The following is a 14,156-nucleotide window of genomic DNA, read 5'->3' on the forward strand; positions in this document are numbered from 1 at the left end:
GGGGAGTTGAACCGTGGATGCTGGGAGTTGTACCCTCTTCTCTGTAAATCTGCCTCTGTAAATCCTCAGAAAAAGTAACTGGCAATGTAGCAATCAAAACAAAAGCATTTCCTCATAGTGTACTCACACAGCCTGCAACATTGTGTTAGTTTTCTCCAGTCTTGAGCTAAAGCCACTTTTTGCAAAGATGTGATCATCTATATTGGCAGTGATTACCTTGAGTGAGAAGTTATTACACTTCCACAGCAACCCACAACTGTGGGCAGCAGATTGTGTCCCGGCTGCTCCCACTGGGATCCAGCTTCCTGCTTATAGCCTGGGAAAGTAGCAGAGGATGGCTCAAACCCTGTGCCCTGTCCCCACCTGGGGGGACCTGGAACAAGCTAGCTCCTGGCTTCGCATTAGCTCAGCCATTTGAGAACAGACCAGCAAATGGAAGATCTGAAATGTGTAAGACCTAGCAATGCAGACCGGCTTAAGAATTTATAAGCAAATCCAAGCCCACAATCATGTATGCACTTTTTAGTAAAATCAAAACATCCTTAAAGTCACAATAAAAAAAAAAACCAAAAAACAAAAAACACCGCACTACTCGCAGTGCAGATGTTACAAAGAGAAAGAAGAATCACGCACTGTTTAAGGAATTTTTATTAAAGCAAGAATTTTATAATCCAAATTACGTTTCCTCGCTCAGTTATCAGTTCTGTTCCTTAAAACAGAGCTGACCTTCTGAGCTATTCCACAGTAAAGAATTACAAAATTAAAGAAAGGAATGCTTTAAATTTTTGTACTTTGCTGAAAATTCTTTTTTTCCAGGGTCTATAAAACATTACTTTGTTTTTATATTTTACTATTTTTTTGTGGTTTTTGTTGTTTTTAAATCAATAAGTAATCTAGGACTAGCATTGTGCTTGCTAGACCTGGCATTTGCTCGGTACATAAGGTTCAAAGTTTCCTTTCCTTTTTTTTTATTTATTTTATATTTTGCAATGTTTTTTTTCCATAATATTTAAGTTTTTCGATGTTTAGATATTTTTCTTCGGTGAAGCACGAGTTTCTTTTCGTGGTCCCTGATCAATCTGTAATGTAAAAATAAAATAAATAAATAAAAACAAGACCAACACTGAACCAACAGATAAAAAGATCTCTAGCCTATTTTCTTGTAGTTGACCTTTCCAAAAAGACCAGTGCTGGCACTTACCAGCCAAAAAAGAGCCCTTGGCCATATTCAGTCTGTTGCTAGTATGTGTAAATAGTGTTACTGGAACAGAGACAGCAGGACCCACGGGTGCCCCTTTAGGAAGAGGGCGGCTGAGTACTGAAGCCACTGTCCATAACAAAGGTGCAAAGGGGGGCACTGAAGCCGACCCTTGACAGAGCATTGAATACAAATCACCACAGTCTGTATATTTCTACTTTTCTGAAGAATTAACAATACTTATAAAAAACACAATTTTCCCTAAGCATGCTTCATACCACACTCTAGCAAATTTTTAGAAGAGCTTAGAGAACCAGGTTTAGAACAAAGCCATGAAGGGAGCACTCACTCTAAACAGTTGGAACACCAGTGGCACTGTTCACGGCTTTCTGGGCAGCCTCTTTAGCTTGGTGGGCTTGTAGGACAGCGACAGCTTCATCAACCTGAAGGCAGGCAGGCAAGACACTGGCTCAGAAACCCAAAAGTAACCACTGCAAAGCTTAGGGAACACACCTCCCCCAAAGGACAAACTCCCTTCCTGGAATCAGTGAGGAAAAGGGTACAACCCAAAGAAAACCCCAACATTCCAGTTACACCTCTGCCCTTCTGGCAAGAATCCCCTGAACTTTCCATTAAGGTCGACCAGTAGTATGCATTGCTCCCTTCTCCATCAGAGAAGGGGTGCTGATTGGGCTTGAGGCACAGAGTCCGCACTCGCTTGAGCCCCTTTAGGTGTTCTCAGCCTTGCCATGATGCAGTTTCCCTAGCTACACCAAAGGGGAACTAATGAGCAGCACAGGTCACGTATTGACAACTAGCACTTACAAAGCTCTAAGGACTATGCATGGCTTACAGAAAGTACTGGGTAAACATTCTGTAGAAAAAAAATGCTGATAAATGCATAACAAAGAGGCAACCAGGCAAGTGATAAACTGAAATTACTTTAGAACGGAGAGACTCTGGAGACTCCAGCATGTGAAGAAGCTCTGAATTGTCAATCTCCAACAACATGCCAGTGATTTTACCAGCAAGAGTAGGGTGCATGGCTTGAATAAGAGGGAACAGCCGTTCACCTAGGAGGAAGCACATGCAAAGGCCACCATTCAAACAAAGACAAAGTAACACAGCACTTAACATTCTACAGGTTATAAGAAAGCTTAACACTTAGCTAAACCAAGTATGTACAAAAATGTAACCCTTCACTTACAGTTTTCATGGGCAGAACACAGCTAACATATGGAGCAAGTATTTACTATCAACTGAACAGCCACATTTAATAATCATTAGGTGGTCAATCTGTGCTCAGAGTCAAAAGCTAATTTGATTATGATGCCCCCTTTCCAAAAATGGAGTGGGGCCCAAGCTAACTCAGTGTGTTCCTTTAGCTTCCCAGAGTTCTAAGTATGTAGAGACAGATTATGCCTCTCTAACCAAGCCACTTCAGCCCGATCCCACTACCGGATCACTGCTCAGCATAAAGGACTTGTCCTGCTGAGGCAGGTCACAGGCACTTACCCAACATTTGCTTTTGCTCTTGAGGGGGAGCAGATGCCAACATGGAAGCAGTCAAGGGTTCCTGACCTTGTACATGAACAGCAGGCTGAACAGAAAGCAGAAACATTTTTTAAGCTTAAAGTACCAGATGCAACAGCAATCAGTCATCAGACAGCCACTGAAGTGGCAAGACACAAATACCAAGGAACCTACCAATACCATTTGGGAGATTTTCACTTTATCCAGCTTTCTTTCTCATGCTGTTTCCATGGCTTTGGTCCCAGTGTCAGAACAAAGTCAGCTCAATCCCAAGTGCCAACTAAGCTTCCAACTCTTCTCAACTTCCCCCAATGTTAACCCAGGAAGTAGACCACTGTGTCTACTTCTAGTTTAAGACATTTCTGCATGCTACCAGCAATTAGCAGGATGAAACCTCGTCAACCACAGCTGCCTTTGCGCTTTAATTTTAATCAAGAAATGGCCAAGCACACACACCTGCTGCATGGTCACCTGGGGCTGTGCATTCAGGTGTTGTTGAGGATTGCGAACACCTGCAGCGTATTTGTACTGTGGAACAGTGCGGACAGCAGGAGTGGCCGCAGCAGCAGCAGCTGCAGGACGTGGGCCCATCGTCTGTGTTGATGTGTTAGCTGCAGAAGAAAAACACATCTGTTTGTCTGCATCCTGCTCTTTCAAACTGGAGACCAACTGTTACAGGAAGGGCTAAGACTCACCAACACGCTGTGTGGACATGACTCGTGGAACCTGTGAAGAAGCTGGTCTCATGGTACTAAATGGTGGTCTAGGAGCGGCTGGGCGGATAGCACCGGGCATATTTTGGAATGCTACGTTTAAAGATATAAACATACAGTAACTCAGACAACTGACATCCAGTTTTCAAAACTAGCTTCACAGTTATCATATTCACTTATTAGGAGAGCATCAGTGGATGAAAACGTACTTAGGAATACACTCAAATTCCTAGGATTCTATAATACAGCCCCCCACCCCAAGTTCCAAGGGACATGGCTCAACTACCAGAACTTAACTCGTGTGACTAGAAACAATGAATATTCCCCAAATCTTCATAATGGAAAAAAGCCAAGCCAGTAGATACTCCTAAGATAGGAACATTGAAGCATTTTGGGTGCTTTTTAATGCCAGATAGAATCCCCCAAAAAAGCACATTCATAAAATGATTATGGAAAGCATTAATGATCAAAGCGAAACTATTTATTAGTGTTTCGTATGTTTAATCCAAACCCTAACTTAATGAAAAGCAAAACAAAAGACTTACGATGAGGTCTGGCACCCTGAGCAGTCCAGCGAGGACTTGGTCTTAGTTGAGCAATTTGGCTAGGAGGATAGTATGCAGCACGGTTCTGAGTCTGTAGAAAGGAAGCCAGACAGCACGCATCATGCTTAGGAAAAGGCAAATACTGTAAATAGTCTAACATGCTCTTAAAACCCCCACCAAGCCCGCAGGCACCTAAGCACGCTCCCAACTCCATTACATAGCATGTCTCCAAGTGTTTTCATCTTATGGCTTATTTGAGGGAAGTGGGTTGTCCACAAAAACACACCAGAACACACTCTCAGGAAGTCCCTGCTGCCTCCACAAACTTACCTGTGGGATAGCTGCCATGAAGTAACCTGAAGGAGGTGCTGGCTGGTAAGGGTTGATCACTGGGTTGGGCACGGCTCGCACACTTGCCATTCTCTGCATATACTGGTTAGTAAGGTGAGCCTGGCGCTCCTCTTTGCGCTGAGCTAAAGCTACATACAAAGGCTTGGTGGCAACAATCCTACCATTCATCTCTGTAACTGCTTTAGTGGCTTCTTCCGGGGAGGAGAAACATACAAAACCAAACCCTTTGCTGCGACCACCCTCCATCATAACCTATGAAGAGAAGAAAAATTAACATTAATGGAGTGACACGATGACACAGAAAAAGCAGAGCATTATCAATATTACTTTACTGAATCCAACACCAGACCCAGTTAATGCTGATTATCTTGTGTCATGAACTGGAGTTCACAATTATCACTTACTAAAAAACTACACACTGCCTCTTACATTAGGCAAGCAAGAAATAAAAGGATGCCTTGCAGTGCACTCCCGACGGCGCCGGTTTGTGTCCAGGCTGGTTTACGTCCCATCTAGCTCTCTGGGACCCTGCATTCATGTGGGAGACCTAGAAGCTCCAGGCTTTGAATTGGCTCAGTTCTGGCGACAATAGCCATTTGGGAAGTGAACCAGTGGATGGAGGACAGAACCTCTCCTTTTCAAAATAAATCTCAAAACAAAACAAAAAATCTGCCTTTCCAACATTTAAAAAAAAAAAGGCAATAAAGGAGAAAATGAGAAGGTAAGAGAAGCACCCACGGAAAACACACTATTTGCATTTTTACCTGTATTCTATTTCATTTAAAAACATCTTCTCACCATCACAGCAGCTCCACTGGTAAACTGGGCTGCAGTTTTAAATCTAACAAAGTAAAACTTTGATTACTAGGAAAACCAAAGATTTGACTGATCTGGAAGAAAACTGACTACACACTTAAAACGCCCGTGAGACATACGGATGCACGTGCAGTTTCCCGCCACATGCCAGCGTGTCATGTGTCTTTACCTTAGCACTGGTGATTGTACCAAATGGAGAAAACTCTTTTCGGAGCCGTTCATCGTCAATACCATCATCAAGGTTTTTCACATAAAGGTTAACACCCTAACAAGAAGAAAAAAACACCTATAGACTGAGCACTTAAGAAGCCACTGTTGCATCTAAACACATACTCATTGCATCCCATGTTTCTTCTCTTTCCCCTCAAGCCCTCCAGCCACCTGGCAGTAACTTAAATGAATGTAAACACGTTTCCTCATCTCAGTCTTATTCTGTTACTCAATTAAAACTGAACCTGGTATCTGGTGATCCTGTCTTGCTTCATCTGTTCAAACTTGCGCTTAAGTTCCGTCTGGCGTTCCACTTTTTTCTGAGCTCGGCCAACATATATTTGTTTTCCATTGAGCTCCTTTCCATTCATCTCATCGACAGCCTTGCAAAAATTACACACAAAAATATATTCATTAGTAACTTGTAACATCTTCAACAGTAAGAAAAAACCTGTTACATTAAACTGTAAAAATTACAGGCTCATCTCCAGTGTCAAGGTTTTGGGACAACACACATCCCAGAGTTTCAAAACTAACGCATAAAGTCAGTCATTAGCACACACATCCATTCCAACACTAGCACAATTCAAAAGACCCCTCAGAGACCACACACCAGGAAGTACTGTGCTTCAGCCTTACCTTCTGTGCATCTTCATGCCTTTCAAAGCTCACAAATCCAAACCCCTTGGATTTCCCACTTTCATCGGTCATTACTTTCACACTTAAGGCAGGTCCTGAAAAACCAAGGTTTTGTTTTTAAATTCAAACATACACCATACATTTACGTGACAACTTTCAACATGCAAAAGCAAAACCATCAAGAGACTTTGATAAAAAAAAAATGGTCCCAAGGTTGCAGAAATTGATCCCTCTAAGGCACCAGGCATTTGCTATTTTCAAAAGGCCCTTTATTTGCATTAGATAAATATTTCTATTTCATTAAAGATTCTTCCGTCCATATAAGAACATATTTTATTTTATACAGCGTTAAGGATGGGATGTTTTTACTCTTAGCTGAACAGTGCTTTTCTTAGCCAACAATTTGATTTTCTTGCTGTTGGAGATACAATTTCCTAAGCTCAGACCTCCCTGCTTTTCAGTACGGGTGTGGAGGCCGTGTGTTACACAGTCTGTCACCCAAAGCAGGCAGTATGTTTCTTAAGACAGACACCTCAGACCCTATAAGCAAAAAAAGGAACTCAAAATGGAATATAGGTGGTTAGTACATACACATGAACCTCAGGGTGAAATGTTAACCTCATTTCATTAAAAAGAATTTAGAAGATGAATGGGCACAGACTGTTTCTTCTAATCTCTGCTTTGCAAAACAAAGTCAACATCTGACATAAATACATACTTCATGGCCAATATGGCACTACGCAAAAAAGTGGTTAGCAACACACACCCTAAAAAATACCTTCAAAGTGAAAAAAGCCAAACAGTAAGAGCTAAAGACAACCTGAAGGAAGATGTGAATCTTGTTACTCATTTTCTATCTTACATGCTTTATCTTTGTGCAAAAAATACTGCCTCTTTCCTTATTTACTATGTGAGCACGCACACACACACACATTTATATTGCTTATTGTTTCAACCACTCCTCAAAGCAAGGCTGGTTTATACGTGATTAATTTTAAGTTTAATGGCATGTTTAAATCCAAGAAAATATTTTAACGTCCTAGATTCTAAGAATGTATGACTGTCCCACTGGGATTTTGTCTTCACATACGAAAAACAGCAATGCTCAAATACAACACAACTTGCAGTGACTGGCTCGACTCTCCTGGAAGCAGACTGCATACCACCCTCAAGTGGCTGTGCCCAAAGCATGCTTTGGATGAGTTAGGATCTCCATGTGTAAATCTAGCATCTTAAAAGCAATTCCTTATATAACCTGCTCTAATTAGTCACACAAACCTACTAGTAACCTTTAATCTAAATTGGGTAAAACGCTGTTTATGTGCTACTTTGGTTTAACAGGCAACAGGTTAAGTCAAGTAACTGCCAAACACTTCAAGTACCATAGACATCTCACTTAGTCTTTTCCTATAATAAAGTATTGGTCAAAATTAAACATTTAACAGTTACTCAGAAATGTTTTATTAGCATATTTGCAAGGCAGAAAGAGAATATAAAATATGCAGACACATTACCAAACTTGCCAAAGAGATCCTTAAGGCGCTCATCATCCATGTCTTCCCCAAAATTCTTGATGTAAACATTGGTGAACTCCTTCGCCCTGGCTCCGAGCTCTGCTTCTCGTTCTTTACGAGATTTAAATCGCCCAACAAATCTATTAAAATATGTAAGGACAACAGGTCATATTCTGCAATAAAGGTGAGATTTTCTGCCAGATAAATTTACAGAAATCTGTAGTAAAATGCTTACTACAAAACAAAAATAGGACCTTAACTGAAGATACGAAAACAAACACCATAAATAAGCCTCTGAGCTATAATCACAGCAATGGAACTTTCTCCAAATCTACACAATTTCAAATTTTTTCTGTATTAAAATGCACTTATCTTTTAATTCCATTCAGTAAAATTTTCTGAGGTTCTGACAACAGCTTGGTGTTAACTCTAGAGCATTATCTTAAAACTCTTTAAAAGGAGTTAAGTCTACCTCCAAATCTCACTCAATTCAAGACCTACTATCGTTCTTTGCTTTCTACCTCTTCAAGAATACTCACTAATGGATGTATTTCTTTATCCCCATGAAAATATGCCAGACACACTCCACATTATCAATCTCAACAAGCTTTGTTCTTAGATAGGCAATACAAACATCCATACAAACAGTCCAACCACTCTTCCAAAGGCTTCTAGCACATTTTTAATTATTAGTCACTTCATGGATCTCTTCGGTGTGAAGCCTTTTTAAATTTTTCTAAGGCATCACTGGCAAGCATTTAATTTGCTGGTGTAGACAGAGATGCTGGGGACCAGAAATACCAGAGTTTTGGATTCTTGGTTGTATGTACAAACTTTTCTGGATGAGAACCCCTAATTCAAAAACCTGAAATTCCCTAAAGTTTGCAACTTCTGATTGCAGGTGTCTGACCTGCAACACACTTGGTGACTGCTTCTCACTTCAGGAGGCGAACCATCTCTAGGAACTGATCTTTGTAAACACCACTCAAGCCTGAGGTCTCAGGACTTCCCCATTTTCTTTCCATGTATCCCAAAGGCTTTTCCTAACCATGGAATCAGAGGGGCTGTGGGAAGAGCACTCAGCTCACCTCAGGGAGACCTCACAGCTGCAGTGCCCTGGGTGAAAGAAACCCACTGGCACTGAAACTAAAAAAAATTCTGGTCATTTCTCTGACAAATCTTAAAATGCTTTAACAGACCATAGCCAGAGCAGCCTTAGATGTTTTACAAATCTCCAACAAAGCTTGCAATGCTTGAAAACCAATGGATTTCAGGAAAGAACCAGGAAAACTTCCGTTGTAGGATCTTCATCGCTCTGCTCCCGCCACCCCACACACACTGCAGCAGAAGGGCAATGCAGCATGCGCTCTGGATTCAGACCCTGCCCGTGCAGGGTAGCCACTCACCTTAACAGTCAGTGTGCAAACACAAACACCTTACCATCCGTACCCTCTACTACAACGCAAACCAATTGAGTTACCACTCCAGTAATTACTAACATTAAATTTAAGATTCTTGGTTTTCATTAATGCATTTACTTTATGTCCCTGTTTACTGTCTACTAAAAGTACAGAAATATTTGTAAACGAGTAGATTTCCATAAAGGCAGGATCACACTCACACTTTGCGGTCATTCAGAAGCATTCCGTTCATTTTCTCAATAGCCCTTTCAGCAGCCTCCTGTGTCTCGAAATGAACAAATCCATAGCCCTTAGAACCATTTTCATCACAGACCACCTAGGAAAAAAACAGATTTCATTATCTTTCCAGGGTTCAGGGGGAACAGCCATTTAACCTAGGTATCTGAGGAGAGACAATACCCTTTACCAACAGAGAGCAAAATGTCTTGTTTTTGCTTACCTTACATGAAAGGATGTTACCAAAAGCGGAGAATGTGTCATACAATGCTTTGTTATCAATGGATTTGTCCAAGTTTTTGATGAATATGTTGCCTACTCCACTTTTGCGAAGCGATGGATCACGCTGAGACCACATGATACGTACTGGCTTGCCCTTTATCACATCAAAATTCATGGTGTCCAAAGCTCGCTCCGCTGTGGGAGGGACAGGTACAGAATGTGACTTCCAACCTCACTGGCCAAGTCAGATAACGTAAACTACGTGGAAGAGTGGGGACTTGGGGGCAAGGCTGAACATCAAGCTCAAGAGGGCTGGTCCTGTCACATCAGCCTTGATTTAGACTCTACTGCCAAAAGACAAATGCCACAAACTTCAAGGTTTCCACATTATTAAAAGATGACATATTGCTAACCCACGCTTTTCTGAAGCAACCTAGTCCTGTAACTGTCATTAAACTTACAAGTATCTTTATATGTGATAAACATAAGACCAAGATTCTTCAAATACCATCTGTTTAAGGAGCAATAGAAAAGATTTGGCGACTAAACATTATTGTGACTTCAGCATTTCAAGTTCTCCTTTATCACTGGAGGGTAAGCAAGTGACTTCGCGGCCCAACTACCTATTACTATGGAAAAAAACACCGTGGGTACGGTGCGGTGGCCTAGTGTCTAAAGTCCTCGCCTTGCATGCAGTGGGATCCCATATGGGCGCAGGTTCTAATACAGGCATTGCCGCTTGCAGCCTGGGAAAGTAGTGGAGGATGGCCCAAAGTCTTGAGACCCTGCACCCACATGGGAGACTCAGAAGAGGCTCCTTGCTTCAGATTGGCACAGCTACGGCTGTTGCGGCTGCTTGGGGAGTCAATCATCGGATGGAAGATCTTCCTCTGTCTCTCCTCCCCTCTGTGTATCTTTCCAATAAAAATAAATAAATCTTAAAACAAACAAACAAGGCTAGCGTAAGGTTTAAGAATGCCTTCAAAATTGTCAAGTTGAACATACTTAACATTCTGGGTGATTGCAGAACTTTTGAGCAGTTCTGGAATATTCACAAGTAACTTTTTAAGTCTTGATACAAAAAACTATTTCATAAATTAAATCACTTTAGTTTTCATGACTAGTAATAAAGTGGAGCTTCTAAGTAGAAAGACATATCCCCAAGTAAAAAGTCCTAAATACAAGAGTCGGATGGGAATCCTGAAAACAATATATAAATCCCATCCCACTGTAACTGTAAAGTTGTTATTGACAGGACAAATTCCCTTTTTAAAAATGTGAGTTCCAGTTTCTAGAATGTAGTGATAAACAGCTGTCAGCTTGTTATCAACTGGCCACGCCTACTCAGCACCCATAGCTTTTTTTTTTTAAGCTGACTTTGCTTGAGCTTCTTTTCAATGAGTCACCCCTTCCTGCTACTGGTCACACTTTCAGAAACTATTCTACAAGTCCGCCAATGTGTGGCAGGTAAAAAAAAAAAAAATCTATTTGGAAAGGCAAACTATATAGAAAAACTAAAAAAAAATGCTCCCTTCTGTGTAGTTACTGTACTAGTCTACTGGTGTAGACTGATATTACAGTATATTGTAACCATGGTAACCACAAGTTCAACTTTAAGTCTCAAGAAACTAAATCGCTCTTCTGGATTTAAAAACACTAACTTCAGAAGGACTAACATTTTTAAGTTCCATTTTACCTCTACAGTTTTCTCTGTCAACTCTAGATTGTGATGACTTGCTCCAAAGTTACAGCCAGCGTAGGGGGCTGTCACCCAGTGACATCTGGGAACTACTGACTCTCGGAGGGGGTCCCCACGAGCGGCACTCTGCTCACCTGAAATCACGGCCACCCACCAACTCTGCTATGTGACAAACCCCATCACTGACCCAAGTTCTGCTGTTGACCTTAAAGAAATCAGAGTAGATGCCCTTTTCTACTAAAACGAATTCCTCCCGCTTCTGCACCCTGGATAATAGAATCCAGAGAAGCTGGGGGGCTAGTCAACTGACCCAGACGTGAAAATGCTGGCAACCCATCAGTCCCCGATCATCTCCAAATCTGTGACCTGCTCTGGAACAAGCAGAGCCCAAGCGTAGTGGGCACTGCCCGGCTGCCTACGGCTTTCAAGCTCCATCCAACTTGGGGATGTTGTCCTCCCACACTCGTGGATATTCTAAACCAGTTTTACAAGAGAAATCTCATCTTGCCTGAAGGACAGGAACAGATTAATTCTAACACCACCAAAATTGGTGAAAAAGCCCTCAAAACTCACAGAAGCTATCTAAGAGGAAAAAAAAAAATAGCAAATGACTCGGGGCACTATGACACTCCAGAAGGTCAAACTCGATGAAAACGGCCTAGGTTGCCAAGACCCGCCCGTAAAAGGGGTCGCCTTCCATCCCGCTCCTCCTATCACCCTACCACGGGGAGGCTGCCTCCAAGGGAAAACAGCCCCAAAAGCACGTTTGCAGGCCACCTGCAGGTGCGGACGCCCGGGCCCAGCGGGCTCCCCCTGGCATGTGCTCGGGCGAGGACCACCACCCCTGCTCTCCAAATCCACTTCAGACTAGGGCCCGGCGGCTCCCTTAGCCGGTGAGGCCGGCAGCGGGAGCGGGCCAGGCCTGGGAGGTTACAGGGTTCAACACGTGGTATTTTTTTTCCCCGAGCACCGAATTGCACTTCCTCCCCGGGGCTGGCTGGGGCGCCGGCAGCCGGGAGCGCCTCCACCTACGACCTGGTGCGTGTGGAGCTGGGGGTGGGGCGGGGTGCTCGACACCCCCAAATCCTGCGGCCTGCGGGTGCGAGCGCCCACCTCAGCCACCCTCCCGGCGACATCCTCACCCCCAAAGTTTGAGCAGCCCGCTGAGGCCGACGAGAAAATGGTCGGCAGCAGAGGAGGAAGTGGCCGGGCACGCGGCGGCGGCGTGGGGGGAGGGGAGCGTGCGGCTCCCGGGGCGCCCAGGCCGGGGGTGCGGGGTCCCCTCGCCCGCCCCCGGGGACGGGCCGCCGGTGACATGCCTCCCGCCCCGACGCCCGCGCCGCCCGCCGGGCCTAGCCCGCCCGCCCGCGCCTCATGGCCGCCCGCCCGCGGGGCCCGGCCCTCTCACCGTCCGCCGGCTGCTGGAAGTTGACATACGCGTAGCCCAACGAGCGCCGGGTGATCATGTCCCTGCAGACCCGGATGGACAGGATGGGCCCGGCCGGGCTGAACTTCTCGTACAGCATCGCCTCGGTCACGTCGGGGTGGAGGTCCCCGACGTAGAGCGAGGCCATCGGGTAGCTGGGCGCGCTGGGGTTCATGTCGGCACGGCTGCCCGCGGGGCCCACAGGCCGCGACCTTTCCCGGCGGGAGGAGAGCGAGGGCTTTTGGGGGGCCGCTGGGGGAGGGAGGGGGAGAGAGCAGAGGGACAAGATTCAACCGGAATCGAAAAAAACTACTCAACGGCCGCTGAACCGGGTCGATCCGCTGCCGGCTGGCGTGCGGGGCTGGCCGGTTGGGTGCGAGGGTTGGCGGTGTCGGTTCCGGGCTGCGGGCGGAGAGGAAAGGAGGAAGGGAAGGCCTCGGTCTCTGGGTTCCTTCGTAGAGCTGCTTGCGGGGCCGCGGGCGGGCGGGTCGGTCTCGGCTGCTTCACCGGGTTATTTTTATAAAAGGAAAAAAAAAAATAAAAGTCTCCGGCGGGGGAGGAGACGCGGATTTTTTTTTTCGTTAAAAAAAAGAAAAAAAAATTTTTTTTGGGTTTTTCAAAGATTTTTTGAGATTTTTTTTGGATTTTTTTTTTAATAATAAATGTGTGTTCCGAAGCCGGAGCACACACTCCGCACTCTCAGCACTAACCGCCGGGGAGAAGGGGAAGCACCGCCTCCTGCACCCTCTATTTATACCCCCGCGTCGCCTTCGCCCCGCCCCGCGCCGTCTGACGCCAGTGGCCCTACGCGAGCGTCAGCCGCCGGAGGAGGCGGAGACAAGGAGGAAGAGAGGAAGGGAGTCGGGGCGGAGAGGCGGGGCCTCTGCGCACGCGCCGAGGCAGGGAGGCGGGACCTCGCGGCGAAGGGGCGGAGCCTCGGGGCGCAGGGGCCCCTGCGCAGGGGGGAAAGGGAGGGCCGGCTCGGCCGAGTGGCTGGGGGTCTGCGGTCCCCGGCCCCCGGCCCGCCCCCCACCTCCACCCCGAGGAGCGTTAACCCGTCCCCGCAGCGGTGGGCGGGGCGCGGCGCTTCCGGGTTCCCTCAGCGCCCACCACCCCCCACGTGCGCGGCCTCCGGAGCCTTTTCCCGCCGTGGTCGCCCCCCGCCCCCGTCCCCGCCCCGGTGGACCGCCCAATGGGGTTGGGAGTCGGGGCGTCAAGCACGAGTGAGGCCGGGCGCCGGCCCCGCCAGCCCCGCAGGGTCCGAAACGTGCACGGAAGGAGCAGGGCCGGGCTGGTAGGTGCTGGGGGGGGGAGGGCGGCTCCTCCTGGGTTTTTTTTTTTTTTCCTCCTACCCGGACCGCACTACGAGTCCCAGCGGGCAGCGCCGCCGCCACGCGCGTCGGCCGCGAAGAAGCGGTGCCTGCCGGGAGCTGCAGTCCTCAACGGCCGCCGCGGCGCTCGCTCGCTTCCCCCCCGCACCTCTCGCTACCGGCCGCGGGCTCGGGGACCCCCTTCCCCTCCAACCGCTCGGGGAGCCGGGCCCGCGTCGCCCGCCCCCACCGCAGGGGTCCCAGCGGGGGTGGGGGAGGGGCCCCAGCCCGACCCTGGGGGCGACCCTGGCCCCCGGCGTTGGCCGGAGCCGCTCTTGCATGG

The 14,156-nt window shown here is 46.4% G+C and overlaps 1 protein-coding gene across 5 annotated transcripts; it reads right to left on the bottom strand.

The window, feature by feature from the left end:
- Positions 1 to 630: 630 nt before the first annotated feature.
- Positions 631 to 13,229, bottom strand: PABPC1 (poly(A) binding protein cytoplasmic 1). Of its 5 annotated transcripts, none has more exons than XM_040972655.1 (16): positions 12,817 to 13,228; positions 12,486 to 12,547; positions 9,380 to 9,573; positions 9,141 to 9,256; positions 7,520 to 7,659; positions 6,006 to 6,100; positions 5,612 to 5,749; positions 5,326 to 5,421; positions 4,320 to 4,592; positions 3,990 to 4,080; positions 3,427 to 3,537; positions 3,188 to 3,342; positions 2,714 to 2,798; positions 2,141 to 2,271; positions 1,548 to 1,641; positions 631 to 1,079 (listed from the first exon to the last, which is right to left on the bottom strand). In XM_040972655.1, exons 2-15 carry the CDS (start codon positions 12,541 to 12,543, stop codon positions 1,549 to 1,551), a joined length of 1,776 nt encoding a protein of 591 aa, XP_040828589.1. In that variant the 5' UTR covers positions 12,544 to 12,547; positions 12,817 to 13,228; the 3' UTR covers positions 631 to 1,079; position 1,548. The 5 variants fall into 5 exon arrangements, with proteins under 5 accessions (XP_040828589.1, XP_040828588.1, XP_040828585.1 ...); XM_040972654.1 differs by having other exon boundaries at positions 9,476 to 9,573; positions 12,486 to 12,715; positions 12,798 to 13,199; XM_040972651.1 differs by having other exon boundaries at positions 12,486 to 13,229.
- Positions 13,230 to 14,156: the final 927 nt, after the last annotated feature.

The sequence above is a fragment of the Ochotona curzoniae genome, unplaced genomic scaffold (assembly GCF_017591425.1).
Source record: "Ochotona curzoniae isolate NIBS_2020 unplaced genomic scaffold, NIBS_Ocur_1.0 contig_2318, whole genome shotgun sequence".
Lineage (NCBI taxonomy): Eukaryota > Metazoa > Chordata > Mammalia > Lagomorpha > Ochotonidae > Ochotona > Ochotona curzoniae.

Coding starts and splice junctions, on each gene's coding strand:
- PABPC1 (XM_040972651.1), bottom strand. CDS start 12,678: ATGAACCCCAGCGCGCCCAGCTACCCGATGGCCTCGCTCTACGTCGGG. Junction 5,750..6,005: donor GGCATGAAGATGCACAGAAG/GTAAGGCTGAAG, acceptor AATTTTTGCAAG/GCTGTCGATGAGATGAATGG. Junction 4,593..5,325: donor GTACAATCACCAGTGCTAAG/GTAAAGACACAT, acceptor TTCTCTTCATAG/GTTATGATGGAGGGTGGTCG.